Genomic DNA, 17758 nt, shown 5'->3' on the forward strand with positions numbered 1-17758 from the left:
GGAGACGATGAATGCCAGTAGGTGAAATTTTTTTGCTTTTCCTGGGACTTGGAGAGAGTGTAGCCCAAGTCAACTTTGCAACTTGGAATTGGCCCAGCCCAGCTCTTTGGATTCTCAATCTTCTGTTGGGATATGCACACACTATTTCTTTTATGTACTAGTTGAAATACATTAGTTTTTTTGTGGGAAAGCAATCCACTTTCCTTTCTATTTCACCAGAATTCTCTTTGAATGTGACAAATGCTTAGAGTGAAAACAAGTTTTATTCTAGCAAAGAAAACTCACACTTTTTAGGAAAACCTGTGGCTTGATTATTTCTGGATGCTTCTGAAAGTACAAGTGCATCTCTACATTTGTGACTGGAGTCATCTATTGAAATGCATGGACTCTTTAGCAAGGTGATTTCTTGCATCAGGCTTACTTTTCAGCCCATAATGTTTAGCTGAATTGCAGTTTCTGCTTATTCCTTCTTCCAAGACAGCATGATTTCCACTGTGATTTTTTTTTTTTCTTGCTGCAGTAGAGGTAACTGATTATATCATTCCCCGTGTAACTTTTAAATTTCCACTCCACAGGATGCCACTGATCATTTGTAGATCTCACATGGTAATGATGCAAAGGACCAACCTGCATCCCCACATCCTTTTGGGGCTTAGGCCCAAAACATATTCTTTTCATGTGAGTAGATTCACAGTGCTTTGTGCTGTGTATACAGTACATACATACATACATAGTACACAGCACTATGATAGTTTCTCTTCTCTTAAATTCCACTTACATATGTAGTTCCATGAAGTGCATCCTTCCTTGTCTTTTTTTTCCTATTGCTACACCTTGTAAGTAGAACTCAGACTGCTTTGGTGCTGAGAGAAAATCAGTTTAACAAGTAATTCGGCTAACAACATGAGAGCAGGGCAGTCCACCCCAAATGAAAGTGGGAGTAACTCCACTGCCACTATTAAGGCTGATCTGCTGTTGTAAAATCCATGATGTAGGGAAGCAGTGTCATGGAAAACAGTAGCACGGTAATGCAGCTTTTTTACCATGCCTTGAGGGTGACTTCCTTCCTCAGTGAGCAAAGTTTCATTTCCCCTGTGTAAAACTCAACTGTTTCTCCTTCAGCCCTGTCCCACAAAGTACTATTTAAATGATGGAGAAGATTTTAAGGATCACGTTTGCGTTGCAGATGCTCCAGCTAGAACTTAGTGTCAGTTTTGACAGGGGAGCCACTGCTGCCACATTTCAGGCTTCAGTGCTTGCCCCCTGAACAATCAAAGCCATGGAAGAAACCATTTTCATACTTTCCTTGCCTTGCTTTTTCAACAGTTACATTGCAAACCAGCAAAAATTAGAAAGCATCAATGACAATGAAGTTGGATTTTACATCGGACTTAAAAATCTGTAAGTACATGAAATAAATATTTTAAAAGGCTATTTCTTTATTTCTCTGACAGAAGAGTGTAGAGACCCCCTCAGAGAGTGGGTCTGACTTTGTTACAAAGGACAATAGTAGACATTACAGTTCATCCATGTAGAGATTTCATCCACATTCTTATTTTTGCTATTATTGTCATTATTCTTACTAATGTATTGTAAACAAACTGTTCTAACAGTTTTATCTATTTTTACAGGACTGTGGTGAATTCAGGCTTACGGTTTGTGTCCCGTCAGGCATTTGCGAAAAACGTCAACCTACAATACATGTGAGTAAGGAGAGCATCTACATTTTAAATCAAAATTGCCCAACTCCTGTTATTTTTTTCTCTCTTTTACCATTTCCTTAATATAAAATGTTTTAACAAAACAGACTTCTGTCATTAATCAACCTCAAATAGGGTATGTATGATAAGGAACTGGCAGAGCATTCAACATGTATGATAACGAACTGGCAGATCACAAGAACATAATGTGGGCTGGTAAAAAACTGTCTAGCTCATTATCTTGTCACTAACAAAGGTCTCTGGCTGTGTCTTTTTCAGAGAGCAGCATAGCAGTATCTCTCCCAGCTGAACAGAACTGGTGCTGAGGGCATGATGTCCACATTATATGCATCACACTTAGTGATGTGGGTTTGACCGGTTTTAGTCTGATTCAATGGGCTGAATGTGTTCTGTGTTTTAGCAACTGCAGTGCAATAAGTGCATGCATAGGGCATATCTTCTAGTGTGACTTGATCAGTGTTCATGCTCAGAGACTGTGCGCTTAAGTCCTGTAAGTGACGATGATCAGAAGATTCACTTCAGAAGTTCACTCATGATCTGAACAAGTACATCTGAAGCAGAATGTAAGAATGAGGTTACTTCCACAGCCAGCTGCAATTTGCAGTTCAGGAATCAGGGATGGTGTCTGTGCAGCTTTTCAACTGTGTTTTTCTTGTTTATTTACACTTGAGATTTAGCAAAGGCTGAATTCATCTTTTTTTTTTTTTTTTTTTTTTTTTTTTTTTTTAATATATAAAACTGCAGAGAAAAATGATCACCTAAAAAGAAAGATTTTTTTTTTTTTGGTCTTTGTATTTGCATGTAAGTAGATGTCCCTGAAGGACTGTAGTTCTGTTTGATGAGACAGACACAGAGTAGTTCACTTTGCTACTTACATTTTGTGGATCTGGTCCTACAAAATATTGAGATAATGTGTGGGAGTCGGTTCCTCATGGGTTATGTGTTTTAGCCAAATATGCGAGTGTATATTTCAGTCCATCCATCTTCGTTAGATATGTTTACCAGTTACTTAAACCTTTGTTTTTGTTAGGTCCTAATGAGATCAAGAAGATGTAAGGCTTCCAAGATGCTTCCTTGTTATACGGAAGGACTTTTGAACTGAACTCAGGGCTTTGTTAATAAAATAGAATCACCTTCTGCACCTGCGTTTTCGAAAGAATAGCAGTTAATTTATGGAAGGAGGTGGATGTGAATATCTGTATCTGCCTAAACAGTAATTGCTGCCCTTAATGTGGAACAGTCACTAGAAGAGCATGAAACAGACCTTGCTGGCCTATGAGGCTTACATATTACTTCATAGAGTCATGAATAAAGTAAATAGCTTTTACTGTAATCATTTGGAGATATAAAGAAATATCTTCCAGGAGCAAATTCGTTTGTCTAGTGTGACAATTACTCAGTGAGTTATGATTGTAGAAGATAAAATTCTGTAAAGCCAAGTGCACATGCACTGACTGAGGAAATACGGAATGAAAACTTACTGGCCAAGACGTACAGCTGCGGACAAAGGTTTAGTGGCTATGCTGGGACAGAATCACAGCCTTATGCACCAGAACAGTCTAGGATCAAAAGGAATTTTTCGTTAGATTTTTCACATTACTTTAGCTGCTGGGAAGACATGTATCCAAATACAGTGTAGAGATTAGGACACCAGATCTACCCATCTAGGAAGATATTACAGGGAAGAGCAGCAGAGGACTTTGTAAAGCAAATCATTTAAGGAAACTAAGAGAGTATGTTCAGTACAATAAGAGAAGATTGTAAGGGAATATACATCTTCATATCTTTAAAAGGAGAGTGATTATGATGAACAGAACAATTGGTTTGCTCCATGACCATGAGTGTAGAATGATAAATAATGAGTTTAATTTGCAACAAGGGAGATGGATGTTTCGGAGACCTTCCCAGCTGTATGAGAAAGTAGGAACTACAAAAGGTAATGGAGAAGGCATGTGAACAAGGTGTCTTTACAATGCTTTGGATACAGGAAGAGCTTCAGCTCTTCACACAGGCAAACATGGAATGTATTTCTGTTGGTAATCAGGATTTATTAGATCTGTAGTTCATAGAACTGACAGTTGGAAACAAATTAGGCTGACTGATATCAGTTAGATCGATGTATGTGGTATCCTGATTCAGGAACTTTCCTGAACCAGGAACTTATTCAGTCTCATATTATTCTCTGTTTTGGTGGAAAATTAGTAATATTAGCAGAAACAGGATAAGTCCTGATAAGATGGAAAATATTAAGTGACAACACCGTGGGATTTCTTTACCACCTCCTTTATATATACGTGACAAAGCAGTAAGTGTGCAGACATTTTTTATTTAGGCAGATCTATTATCCCTGCAAAAAAAAACAACATTAGTTTATTTTCTCTGGGATGTCTTGATGCTTTGTTTAGTGTTTTAGTGTTGATGCTGTGTTTAGTGTTTTAGAAACACTAAAATGTTTCTAAAAACCCCAGAGAATCAGTGCTTGTTGTCATCAGCATTAAAACTTCTGTTGACAGCATGGAGAATGAGGTGTAGCCCCCATTTTGGTTTGGACAGTGAAGAGTATTAAGATATGCAAGCATTTTATTTTACAAGAGTAACCTGTACAGGTCTTTGAGAAGTCTTGCACCTTATTTTAAAACAGTAGTATGTTATTTCCTATAATGAAAACAAAAACTACAAACATTTTCCTAAAGAGAGACATAGCTCTATAAACTTTAATTTTGCTGGTGACACTATTGCAGTTTTCTCTTTCTTACATGAAAAGTCTTTTGATATAGCTAAGGAGCTTTGTGATATAAATGTACCATTTATATTGTGATACATATAAAAATATCAGATGGTTAGGAACTTATTAACACACATTTCCCTAAGCCCTTTTTTGTCATTATATTATTTTCTTGGCCAAACTTCTGTAGCCCAAATATCTTTCTAGAGTTATGTATGATGAGAAGACTTGAGTTATAATATCAAAAACAGGAAGAGAATGCTTTAATAGGTGTTACTTAAATGGAATTAATAGTTTTGCTCATCTAATTCTGGTATTCTCATTGACCTCAGACTCAAATTAGTCAACAGTCACATTTAACAAGCTATTAAACAGTCCTAGTTTGGTAGTGTAGTAATTTATAAGTTTATCTGCTGCTAACAGTAATTTTAATGGACTTGTGTAATACATATACGTGGTATTCTGTCAGTGCCTTTAAAACATAAAAATAGATTTCACAGAAAGTGTCTTTTTCCTAAAATATTAGAAAAGAGCAATAATTACATGCCAGACTGTGTGTAATTGCATTGATGAATCATAGATTTGTGTGCAATGTATACATACAACTCTAGGTGTTAAGATGTGTTTCTATGTCTGTAAAGTTTAGGAACAGCAGACAAATGAAACCATTTGAGACCTAGCTGCAGATTTTCCCAAGTGTGTACAAAGGGCTGGCTCCAGCTGTAGGCAGATCGTGCTGCTGCCTGTGGAGGGAGACTGAGTGTAGCAGAATGGCCATTTCTTCACCTTTTCTCCCTGGTTTTCCTTTTATCTGTTCCCTCTCCTTCTTGTCTCATCTTGCCAGGAGTGTTATAGGCAGTATAGTGGCTCAATGACATTGCAATGAAGATCTACACAAGTGTTGCCAGCTGTGTGGATATTTATGCAGCTTCTCAGGCTGCTCTTGCATTGCCTGCATTGCCAAAACATTCCTTTAATTGTATAATGGCTAGCTAGTCTGAAGTGAGCTTGATATTTGTATGTAAAATACAGTTGTGCTTTTGACTGAACTCTGGTCCTGTTCTTCGGTGTAGCCAGATTCCTCACTCCAGAGGACTTTTTTTTTTTTTTTTTTTGAGTCTTTGGAACCCCAGACAGACCTTCTCTGCTCATGATGCTCTTTTTGTGTGTAGTTGAATTGGGGAACTAATTTATATTCTCCTTCCATGGAAGTGGAAGTTAAGTCCTTAACTACCCCATAAGCCTGGTACTGATTTTTTTACTTAACATGAATTAAAGAGGCCATAGAAGGTATCTTTATAATCAATTTAAAGTGCTCAGATTATAAAAAAAGAACGAACCCTAAAACAGTAAATTTACTGTCAAAGCGTTATTTAAAATGCTAAAGCTATAGTGGTGTCTGAACAATTTCTGTTGAATTACTTCTGTTGACATTACTTGTCAATTTAAGACACTAAACTACATGGAAGAAAAGACTACAGTCTTTGAATTACTAAATGTATTAATCCATGACCAAGAATATAGGCACAAGGTTTACTTTTGTTACTCTTTCTTCTGCTTCTTACATTTTTTTTTTCTTTCTGGTATCTATCAAGTACAACTGGTAGAAGTCCGAAAATACAGTTAAAGCTATTGAGATACATTTTTTTTTTTTTACAAAATTGGATTTGTTAAACAGTTTGTACAACATGAAAGGGCTTCAGCTAGATAGAGATTTTCCTGAGGAATCCATTTTATGATGGCTTCTTGGTATGGATGTACAGGGATGTTTTGTGTGAACCCAGAGTCAAACCTGGTCCTCATGTGACCTGGAATATACTGCTTCCCACTAAAATAGTGAACTGCCAGTGCACCTGCCTGTTGGAAAGGCATGTGCTGCTTAGAAGTGCCAGAACTAGAAGGGTTTTCCTGCATGGTGAGTGAAGAGCTGCCCATGGAATGGTGAGATTTAATGTGGTTCATGTTGCCTCAGTGCTAGAGAGGAAGCCCAAGGCCACATGAAGATTTAACTTTTTTCTTCCAGCCTCAAAACTTAATGTTTCTGCTTATTAGGGAAAAGATCACAGTGACATTTTTTACTTAAACATGACTTCTGTAATATGTGCAAATTGTATGTTAATTTTGATATACTTGATAAGGGTCTACCTGCATCTGCCATAGGACAGGTAAATTCGCATGACAAAGAAATAATAGCTCATCTATTTTGTTGTCCAACATTAGAACCACACAATTTGTAAACTTCAGGCTGTTGTTTTCTAGAAGGAATCAACAAAGAAGTATCGTAAATAAAATCTCACAAAAATTCTCTTCTGAATGTTTGTTGAACATTCTAAAAACATTCTTGTGTCCTTGTAATTTCTCAAAAAATCTTGTACTCAGAAATTGAGGACTGAAAGTTTGGGAAGTAAACACCGTGTTAGGGAAAAAAAAAAAAAAAAAAAAAAAAAAAGGTCTAATCTTTGGTTTTAAATGTAACACAACTATAACTATGGAGCCCCTATGGCGCCTTTATAATACCACATAAAACTCATGTGGTATTTTGGCTCAGAACACTGATTTACACTGCAGTGCTGGCAGTTTTACAGCTTACTGCTCTTACTGTCTTTAATTGATGGACTGATAAGACTATAGAAAAACAACATTATTTTGGGTTGGGGTGGAGAAAGCAATTTTGTAAGCCTGGGAGGGGAGGAGTATTTCTGATTCAGATGAACATTTCTTTGCGTAATGGGAGAGGACCTTTCACTTAATTACCACTGGAAACCGTAAGTGCTTAATTGACATAAAAAAAGCCCAATATAGGCATTTTACAGTTTTCCTTTTGATCTTCCATGTGGGTGCATATTGTACATGCAATTTGAAAAGAATAACTAAAAGGCTCAGATGTGGATGTGTGCTAGCATGTGAGAAGGGCTTATGTGAGTACAGAGTATGGTGCAGCATCAAAGAAAGGGATACACCCATTTCACTTATGAATAAATTGAGCATGTAATTAACACCTGGACTTGACAAAATACTTTTCAAACACAATTAAATCTGCTGCTTTTCTGCAATGAACAGAAATGCTAAAAGTGAAAATATTGACCCCTGCTGAGTTTGAGTTTGAATGTATTGACTTCAGATACAGACTAAATTCAAGTGCTTGAAACCAATCAAACCATAGAGACCTAGCACCATTTCTTTCCAACTGTACTCAAAGAAGTGAGGGGTTTTTAGAGCTGGTTTGAGCTCTTGGTCATTTAAAGCAACACAAATTCCAGTTTAAGAAGAAGCAGTCCCAATTAATGCAATCTTTCTCTTTTCCTGTAGCAATTTATCCAGAAACAAGCTCTCAAGTTTGTCCAAGAAGCCTTTTCGCCATCTGGGTTTGTCTGATCTGTAAGTCACCGTTTCTTAAAATAAAGCTTATTTGTGGCTAGAATGAAAGAATAAGGCTTTGAAGTTTTCTCCGTTGAAGGTAGACGTCCATCAATGATTAGGAATGAAGTTTAGTTCCCAAAGAAAGCAGTAATGCCAGAGACCTAAATACAGAGAGATTCATTCCAGGTCAGGTGTATGTTTTGAAACAAATTTGCAGGTTGAAGTAACCTCTTCCTGTCAGCTTTAAAATACTTTTATTATGAAATTGCTTCACACAAAATGACTGGTGTTTGTATTAAATATTTAAGCTAGTAAAAACACTACTATCTCCAAATCTCCAAATGAAGTCTCTGTCTTAAACTCTTCTATTGTATTGGCCCTACAGCTGCTATCATTTCGGTAGACTATTGAAGAATATTTTTACTTTTACTTTGAGTTACATTGTACCTTCTAAATTCATTTGCTAATGAAGCATTGACAAACATAGTTTTTGATAGTTTCAAAATTATATTTTTATTCTCTGCTTTTTCAAGCAGATATTCTGTAAAGGTGTACATTCCATAATTTTGTACTTAAAGGATAAAAAAATGAGAGAAAAGGATGTAATGCCGATATGGCAAGTATTTTTGTGTTTGTCTCTTTTGTTAAATTTGGGGATTGCAGAAAAGTTAAAGTCTGCAAATGACTTTGCAACTGGGGGTATTGACACAGATTGTAAGGAAGGCAGAAACTGTCTTTTGTGTAATGGTTTGATTAATGGTTCTTCACAGTGATTTCTCAGAAAATTTAAAAGGCCTGGATTTGTGTTTCTTTGAAAAAAAAAAAAAAAAGTCATCTTGTGCAATCTTTGCTAATACATGGTACTGCAGAGAGCATTCAGAAGCTTGGGCAGGGTTGGGGCTGTAGGACAGAGAGAGGCTGCTCTTCTGGAGCTCAAAGCAGGGTCAAGAATTTGCCGGAATGCCAGTCCAAGAATTGCAGCACCGGCCTAGGAATTCTGAACCTCTTCTGGTGGATTTCAGCCTGTAAGAAATGAAGTAAGTAAATCCCAGTGGATCAAACAGAGGTTATGCCCCTTAGGTATGTTTTGTTGATAATTAAATTGTTATAATCGCTTTCTTTACAGCCCAGAGAACATTGCTGGCTCGAATTTTCTTTCGTAACTTGGCTGTTGCTGAGTACACTGATGGAAAGACTAGGTAGTTGCAGAGCACTCCCAATGCTGTATGCCCTGCATAGGCCTGTTGCTGCTGAAGTCCCTTATCTAGTCTCTGCCAGAAGCCACTGTTAGTGTGTATTTGTCTGTAACTTGTATGTTTTTCAGTTGTCACAATCTCAAAGAAAAGGGATGAAAGACTTAGACTAGTGCTCAGTGTGCATTGATTAGGTTTTTCCTAATGGTTTTAATAAGCTAGTGAAGAAAAGGGGTCATCTTTGCCCCCCTGGTGTGTGGAACTGTAAGGGTGGGTACACTGTAGCTTAGGAAGCATGCAAAAAAGGAAGTGACTACAATTTTGAAGGCATACTCTGATCCCAGTCCAGGGTGCTTCCTTGGACTTAGTCTGCTGCCACTGTCAAGTTTATTCCAAAGCACAGATCAAACCATGCTTGAACCTCTCCATCTCAGCTGAATGGTTTCTTTTAGGTTGCCAGTATAGTGAGAGCTTGTAGATATTTTGAAGGAGAACAAAGTCAGTGTTGCTTTGTTCATAACTGTTAAGTGAGATGATGCAAGAAATGTAAGGGAAAGAAAATTGGGGGAAAAATTAGAGCATGAAAGTTGGAAAAGCAGTGGCAAGACTATTATCAGTTGAACTATTCTATTGATAAATAGATAATACACCGGTGGAAAGTCAGAATGAGGAGGGTTAAGAGCGTTGGAAGGGGAATCTGAGAAGGAATGATGCTATAAATAGCCACTGAGGAGCTGCCTCTAAATCTGAAAAACAAATATCCTGTTGTTAGCACACTTGTAAATCAAAACATAAATGGATGAAAAGGTCAGGCTAGGGTGAAGTAGGAGATATTCACCAGATACTGTAGAGAAGGAGATGCTGCTTTGAAAGGCTTCTTCTTTTAGAACAAGCTGTAGCTGCAGCTGTAAAATTACAGTAAACAAGATAAAGACATGTAATTTCCCTCTACTAGGTCAGATTCTTTCTTTCACACAAGCATGTGTGGAGGGCCATCATACTTCTATCCAGCATGCTGTCTATGATATGCCTAGCTCCTCTGATGGGTTTAGTACAAAATAAAACAGTGGAAGAAAAGGACTGCTCAGCCACTGGTTAAGGGAAATTTTTCTTTTAAAGAAAAGTTAAATGATGAAACAGAAGATGAGAAGTAAATCTTGTTTGGAAAATGTATATGGTAGGTTTTGGCTCAAGGGATCCTAATATTCATACTCTTGTGTTGTGCAAGCAACCCTTATCCACACAGTAGTGCTGTGAATACAAATTGCTCTTAAAAGACTTGCAAGGATGATCTCTGCAGCTTTTTATCCTCAAAGATCTACAGATGGCTTTTGGGGCAACAGGTTACAGCTCTGAGAATCTGAGCTTTTCATGATTTGCACACTTCACATCCTCAGGGGATACCCTCCTGTCCAAGCACAGATACAGTGAACAACTTGAGGTCACTTCTGTACATCAAAAATACCTGTGAAATTCTGTTAAGAACAATTGTGCTCCTTGTAATGAGATACCTCAGTCACTCACAGAGACTTTATTGGATCTCATCTGTGAGATCACTGTGACTGTCATCTGTGATATGTGCATGTAGGAGAAAAAATCATACCAGGTCACTTCTGTAGTTATTGGGATGTTTCTGTTCATATTTCAGTTTGGCTGTATTGCATTACATTGTTGTGTAGAATTTAGCAAGTTTGATAACCAGTGGTTTAATTGCCATACAGCATACTTTATACCTAGATTATTCTAAACATTTCTGTTTCAGGGATATTTTTCAGTTAGTGTTTCATCATAACATTTCTTAGGGTTTTTACTGTGGGTTTTTCTGGTGGTGTAATGGATGTACCTTTAAGGTTAGGTAAATGCCTTTGTTATGATTAGAGTTCTTTACAGTTTGCCTCTAATACATGACTGAGTCTCTAAGGAATTTACCTACTTCACCTAAGAGCATTAAACCCTGTCTGACTAGGTTTTTCTGAGGTAGCTGAGCAGAGTGCCAACCGTAGAATCACTTTGGTTGAAAAAGACCTCTAAGTCAAAGAAATTCTGGTCTCTGCTTAAGTGTTATCAAATAAAATGGAACTTTTGATGGAAAGTCTAATTCACCATTTGCTTCTGATTTTCACCAGTGGATTGGAGATAGTAATTGAACCCCCTGTGTGATCTCTCAGATCTATGGCAGTCTGGATTCTCGGTGCAAGTAGGGCTTCATTCTCTGCAAGGAAACTGTTGCCTGCTTGAAACTATCATTGCAGTGAGGTCTTTGGTCCTTACTTTTCTTAACTAAATAGTTCAATTTCTACTTTGACCCAGACGAGAGCTTTGAGTTGTCTTGCCCCTCAGTTTTTTCTGCATGCATGATACATTCTGCTTTCTAAATATGTATATAAATATATATTATTATTATTTTTTTTTTTTTCTGTAGGATATTGGTGGACAATCCATTCAAGTGTTCCTGTGAAATTATGTGGATCAAGAAATTTCAAGAGACCAAGTTTTACACAGAAACTCAGGATTTATATTGTTTAGACGACAACAACAAGAGGACAGCCTTGATGGATATGAAGGTCCCAAACTGCGGTAATATTCTTTTAACATAAATTTTCTGCTAAATTATTGTAAGACAGGAAAAACAAACTTCTTTTACAAAATAATATTCAGAATGATGACAGCACTACTAAAGGAAAAGGCTTTAGGGGAGTTATTAACCAGTCGGTGACTGTCTTTCATCCCATATGGAATATCTCTGGAAGCTTCACGTACCGTTTTTTTCCCCTTGATCCTTTAAAAATGTACTATTATTCAAGTGCAGAAAAACAGAACATGAATTATAGATAACAGACAAGAATTATATAAAAAGTGTGTGCCTTTGTTAAACTAAATAGTAATGCTTTCAAACTGAACAGGCACAAAATTCTTCCTTGATTTTTTAAGCTATTTGAGGTTAATGAAATCTTTACGTTTCTTCAAAATTACAAACTCCTGTACTAGACAGTGAAGGAAAATTCAGAAAAACTGAGTGCTGACAGCAACAAATTAGGGAATAGCTCTGCTACAGAGATAAAAGTCTACTGAGTTCACTCGTATAACTTACGCAAAAGAGTCATTGCAAACTTAGGTCTGTAATATTTTGCAACATATTGTTTTCAGTTAGCTTATGTGGATTTTGAGATAGTGGGACAGGCCATCCCTGTGCTTTGCTTCCTGTATATGGGACAACTGGAAAGTGGTTTCACCCACTATATGAAGAGATACCTTTTCTACTGTGGGTGAGGGACAGAGTCTGGGTGTTTCTGACATGATACGGAACTTGCTGAAATCTGAAGTTTTTGCTTTCCACTATCCATTGAGCATCCTTTTCTTGATTGTGTATTTGGAGGGTGCAGCACCCTCTGATAGGAGCTGCCAGCAAGGAACAGCCATCGCAGAGACATGCTGCAGACCTTAACACATGCTGCCTTCAATGGTGGTAATGTGTATCATGGCCATATACCATTCCATTAATCTTGTGTCCTGCATCCTGCTAGGGCCAGGTGTCTTGGCTTATTCAGGACAAAAATCATGATAGTGTCTGATGGGATTAAAAATAAACATGCAACTTGTTCAGGGGGTCTCGTGTGCTGCACAGTCTGCTTTACCTGAAATGGGAGATGATACCAACTCCAGCTAAATAGAACCAAGCCACAGCCTCAGTTGGATGGAGTAGAAGGTAGATTAATCTGCTGGATATAGAAAGGTCTCCTGGTGGATTGAAATCAATTGGTATGAAATAGGAACCCCAGCATAGTCTTTCATAACATCATTGGCTGGCTAGAAGCTGCCAGGCAGATAGGATTTTTCTTTGAAAACTTTGGTGCTAAATACCCAGGATTAGGCCTATGAGACATTATTTCTTGCTCCTGGTTCTTAACCATCTGCAGTCACAATAGATTTGGCAGTGACCTGTTGATACTGTGTAGACATATGTGTGCACACGTGCTCATCATGAGGGCACATCTTGACTAAAATACCTGACATGAGAAGGAAATGTAGCACTTCCAAACAGAGGAGGAAAAAAAGAAGGAAATGTGAGAATATATGACATTCAGATGTGAAATTTGCATATAGCAAATTTTGCATACAGCTCAAGATTTGTATGGATATCCACAGAGGTCTGCAAATGAATCACACTATTGGCTTAATGTTGTTTTACAGTGTGTGAATTTCGCTAGATCTTATACACCTGTATTTTTCCTTTATTTTATTATTTTATTTTATTTTGTTTTGTTTTGTTTTATTTTTTATTTTTTTTTAAAACTTAATTTACCTTTGTTTTTCAATATGAACAAATGCAGGACATAGGTTTTTAATAAAGGTGACAACACTGCCGTTTCCCATGCACAGAATCCCAGATGAGGAGCAACAACTGCCTTGATGACCATGGCCTGTATTCTGAAAGGTCCACTGCATGGCTGTTGGTTTCAGTATCTCTGCAGATATTTTTTCTGTATTTAAAAGCACAAGAAAATTAAAAAACAACAACAACAACAACAAAACACTGTTGTAGTTAATTTAATTTCTAGTACTGTTTGAGAGGCTAGTAAGTAGAACTGAAATAGATGAAGAATTCAGCTTTTGACATACATTATTTACAGTCATTCAGTCATTGCTTTTTTTTTCTTTCTTTTTTTTTTTCCTTGTGAACTACATGACCCTTCTAGCTCCTCTGATGTCAAGAGAATTTTTTTAGGCATGAAGATTTTGAATGTTGTTAATAAAACTTTTCCTAATTTTCTCCAGTAATAAAAGGGTTTCATCCCTTCACTCTGTTGTTTTTTGTTTTTTTTTTTTTTTAGTTTAGGAACCAAGCAAACACACTCTTTTGTGTGTGTGTGTGTGTGTGCAGGTGTTATTAATTACTTCATGATATTATACTAAGTGGCTGGTACAGTATGTGGTAAATGTCTTGGTAATAGGACATCTCGCTACTGTGTGCTGTTAATAAACCTCTTGCTGGGAAGTTGGAAGAGACCACTGTGGTTTCTTGATCACAAGGCTCTGGTCTGTAGATAATTGATGTGAAAATTAGCAAAGTTCTGTGGTACTTTACTTATTGTTTATATGGTGGAAATGTTCATTAATGTGCTGATTAAAGGCTGGTTGCAATTTAGATGCCATCAAATTTGTGATTTCTTTTCTTGAGGTTTAAAATCAGGTATGCTGACTCACTAGAAGATCATTTCCAGCTGCAGTATTAAAAGTGTCCATCAGTTGTGATGTTCACAACATTATTTTTTCAACTTCATTTGAAATATGTTTACGTATGATGAAAATATTTGGATACTTTTCAGTTTTAAAGTCAGACTTAATTACTATATGAAAAATTTTTATCTACTTGTACCACAGTAGTTTTTAGTAAAGCTTTTGGTGTAAAGATTTGGTAGTGTTTAGTTCTTCCATTTTCGCTGTGTTTGCTGATTGACCATGTAACATTGACAGCATTGCTGCCCTGACATCCTTTTGTTTTGTTTTGGGTTGGGTTGTTTCCACCTGGTAAATTGTGTTAGAAAACCTAGAATGCGAACTAAATAAGTAAATAGTTGGGTCTTGTTACTACTTCTGTAAGTGATGGCTGCAATTGCCACTGATGTGTTAAGTCTGTGGAAGCATGACGTGTTCTATGTGTAGGGTAAAATCACACGAAAGTCTATCAGTTTGCACATCACTTGGAGCTCACTGAATGCTAGGGAGGCAAAAACTGGTTCTTTGAGACTGATTATTAAGGTGTTGGTTGCTCTCGCTGGTAAATATTCGATCATTTGTCTATTATTGTTGAATTCACTGATACTGGAGATGTCTTTTTTTTCTTGTGTTTTCAGGAGAGGCATGGCTTCTACAGCTGTATTTGCATTCCCATATGAATTTTTTGTTGCTCTGTATCTAAGTCTGGTAATGTTATTATGTCTTATGTGACCAGTTTAGCTAATCAGATAGATTGTTTTATATATGCTGGTGTGGGGCTTGATCTGGCTTTCAGTATTGTTTATCCTACCAGCATTGTGTGCTTATTTATCATATGTTGTCTCCGCAGATGTTTTCTGTCTGTCATTGGTCATACATGCTAGATAAAGTATACCAAACAAAGTTGCAAATTATTCTCATGTACTAATTTGTTGTACATATAGCAAACGTGCAGACTGGCTATTTGTTTATATATGCAGAAATTTCATCTGACCTAAGATGTACTTTTATGATTGCTAAATTTTTTTCTGTCTTTTCCCTTGTGCAGGAGGTACTGTAAGGGGTGGGTGTTGATCTTAGTTTAGTGCTGCTTCTTGTATGTAACTAACAGAATTTAGAAGTCATTGTTGTAATATAGAATTACAACACACAGAAATGTGTTGTCCGTTTCTTGCTTTGTTGGGAAAGCCATGACGTTTTTACAGGCAACTGTTCGGATGATTATAAATGGACTTGAGTGGGTCTGGCTTCATTTCAGCCTCTTTCTGGGGGTAGATTTTTGTCCTAGAGGTAAATAAGTAAAAGAAATATCAGATTGGAGGCAGGCAGTTATAAATTCTAAGGGAGGAAAAAGGCAAACAGAAGGATTGACAGGTTTATTCTTTGAATTTACTTTTTTTATTCTTTGAAGATTTGTAGTATTTGTGAGTCAATAAAATAAGCATTAGTTCTTAGGCAGTCACAGTACAATGCAGTCTAAAACCACAAGCAAAGGCATAATCCAGTCGGTGTTGACATCTTTTTCCATTATCAGCCAGAATTCACAGATAAGAGTATCAGGAAGAGAACATTGCAGGCAGAATGAAGTGAGTTTAAAAAAGGCCTTAAACATTCTCCATGTTTACCTTTCAGAATATTCATGGACTCTCCAGCCTGTGTTGTTTATTTTGGCTCAAGAAGTAGATGTTATGCATGATGTATGGTGGCAAACTGTTCTTATTTTCTCTGTAAGATTTTTATTTCTTATCTGTGATCATGGACTGCATTTTTTTTAATAAGTGTTTTGACAGTAGTAGGGTTTCACTGTTGCAGTTGAGTTAGAATTTTCCTAACTTAATTAAAATAATTTTCCTTATTCCAGCTTTTCAGTGAAACTAAGCAATAATTTATGGATATTTGAAAAGGCAACAGGAATCTAATTTTCAAAGACGTACATAACTTACTTGTAAGCATGCAGACTTTGATCTGTTCATGAAGCGACCATTAACTTTCATACAGATATCTAGATATATGCTATGCAAATTAGGGCTTCTGAATGATGTTAGTTGAATATAGGCAGTGTATGTGAACATGTCATTTTTCAAAAAAAGAAGCAGAATTTCATTTTGTAATACTGATTTAATTTATTCATGAACTTGAATGAAGTAAGCTTATAATACAAAGCTGGTTAGAAATACAAAGTGGTAGAACAATACCTAAGGAAAAGAAATGTTTCTTGACCATTCAGGTATTGATCCTGAACTCAATGCATTGTACACATTTGCCAAGTTATTCTCTGTGCCTGACTTGGCACATCTGCTTAAGTGTGGAGTACTGATCTAACAAGGGAGAATGGCAATATGGCTATTGGCTGTAGGTATTCCTACTTTGCTTGTGATGTAAATTCTGATGAAGACTGACAATCATATTCCATAGAAAAGACTTTTTCACTTAAAAAATTGAGACAATTCATGAAGACATCCCTTTAGCCATATGCAAACTTGGTGTCAAAGCGAAACCCATAATTTTACTTATTTATGTCATTCTCTGAAAATGTTTCTCTTTCAGGGTCATGCATTCATCATGTTGCAATATTTGACACATTAGCATTATTTTCTAGACACACATGGAATTCTCCAGATAAACCTGCAGGAATTGAAACCACATTCCTTGCACGAGCGAATAAGAAGCTGTTTGTTAAAGATTCACATAAGCTAGTTTAAACCTGATTAACTTGCATTAAAAAGGCTGTTTAGCTCAGTTCATCTATTAAACTTGTGGCTGCTGTATTCACCCAACTACACTAAATGTATTTGTTTTTCTTTTGAAAGCTGATGTGGATAAACTGAAGCTTAAATACCAGTTGAGAACAATTTTTCCAGATGTAATTTAATTTCCTTAATCATTCAGGGAATTTCGAGAGAAAACATGGCTGGAGACGGTGAGCAAGGGAAGTGGTGATGAGATTAGTAGCCTCTACAGAAATATATAATCTGAAAATTCTTGCAGTCAAACTTGATATTAATAATGTCAATTAAAGGTCAATTAAAGAGTTTGGGTGCTGAAAAATCCTTTCTTAAACCTTTCTGCTAGAACCCTCACCAGGCCTAGTGACATGGAAGGGCCTGGGCAGAAGTTCCAGAGCTGAAATAGCTAGGGAAAGAAACCTTGGACACATAGCTCATAGGCCTTCCATCTGGTCTGAAAGCTCAGCAGCAAGCTTCAAAGCGTCTGTACAGGTTGAGTGCAGAAGATGGGTCTCTTATCCACGTGAACATGTTCTGGTACAGAGCAGGTGGTGGTTTTTTGCCTGCCTAGCTTTCATGATGGCATTTGAAGCACTGTCTGAAATGTACAGACAGCACAGCTGTGCACCCTGAACATTCTGCGGAGGTTGTGTTTGCTTCTGTAATTGTGAAGATGGCTTAGCAAGTTTTATGTTCTTCGTGGTGGCACAGACAGGCTCTACTTGCAGAATTTTGCTTCTAGTTATAATTTCAGTTAACCAGGGAGTGATGGAGTGCATAAAGGCAAAATAAGGGTGTGTTGGCTCTGGGAAAGCA

At 37.0% G+C, this 17758-nt stretch overlaps 1 protein-coding gene across 7 annotated transcripts in view; it reads left to right on the plus strand.

The window, feature by feature from the left end:
- NTRK2 (neurotrophic receptor tyrosine kinase 2) overlaps nt 1-17758 on the plus strand; it is a 201750-nt gene that overhangs the window by 17365 nt on the left and 166627 nt on the right. For all 7 annotated transcript variants that reach the window (XM_068666489.1, XM_068666491.1, XM_068666488.1 and 4 more), the window contains exons 2-5: nt 1327-1401; nt 1632-1703; nt 7756-7824; nt 11422-11576. In XM_068666489.1, coding sequence (XP_068522590.1) covers nt 1327-1401; nt 1632-1703; nt 7756-7824; nt 11422-11576 — 371 coding nt within the window. The remainder of the gene's footprint in view (nt 1-1326; nt 1402-1631; nt 1704-7755; nt 7825-11421; nt 11577-17758) is intronic.

Source organism: Anas acuta, chromosome Z, assembly GCF_963932015.1.
Source record: "Anas acuta chromosome Z, bAnaAcu1.1, whole genome shotgun sequence".
NCBI classification, from domain to species: domain Eukaryota; kingdom Metazoa; phylum Chordata; class Aves; order Anseriformes; family Anatidae; genus Anas; species Anas acuta.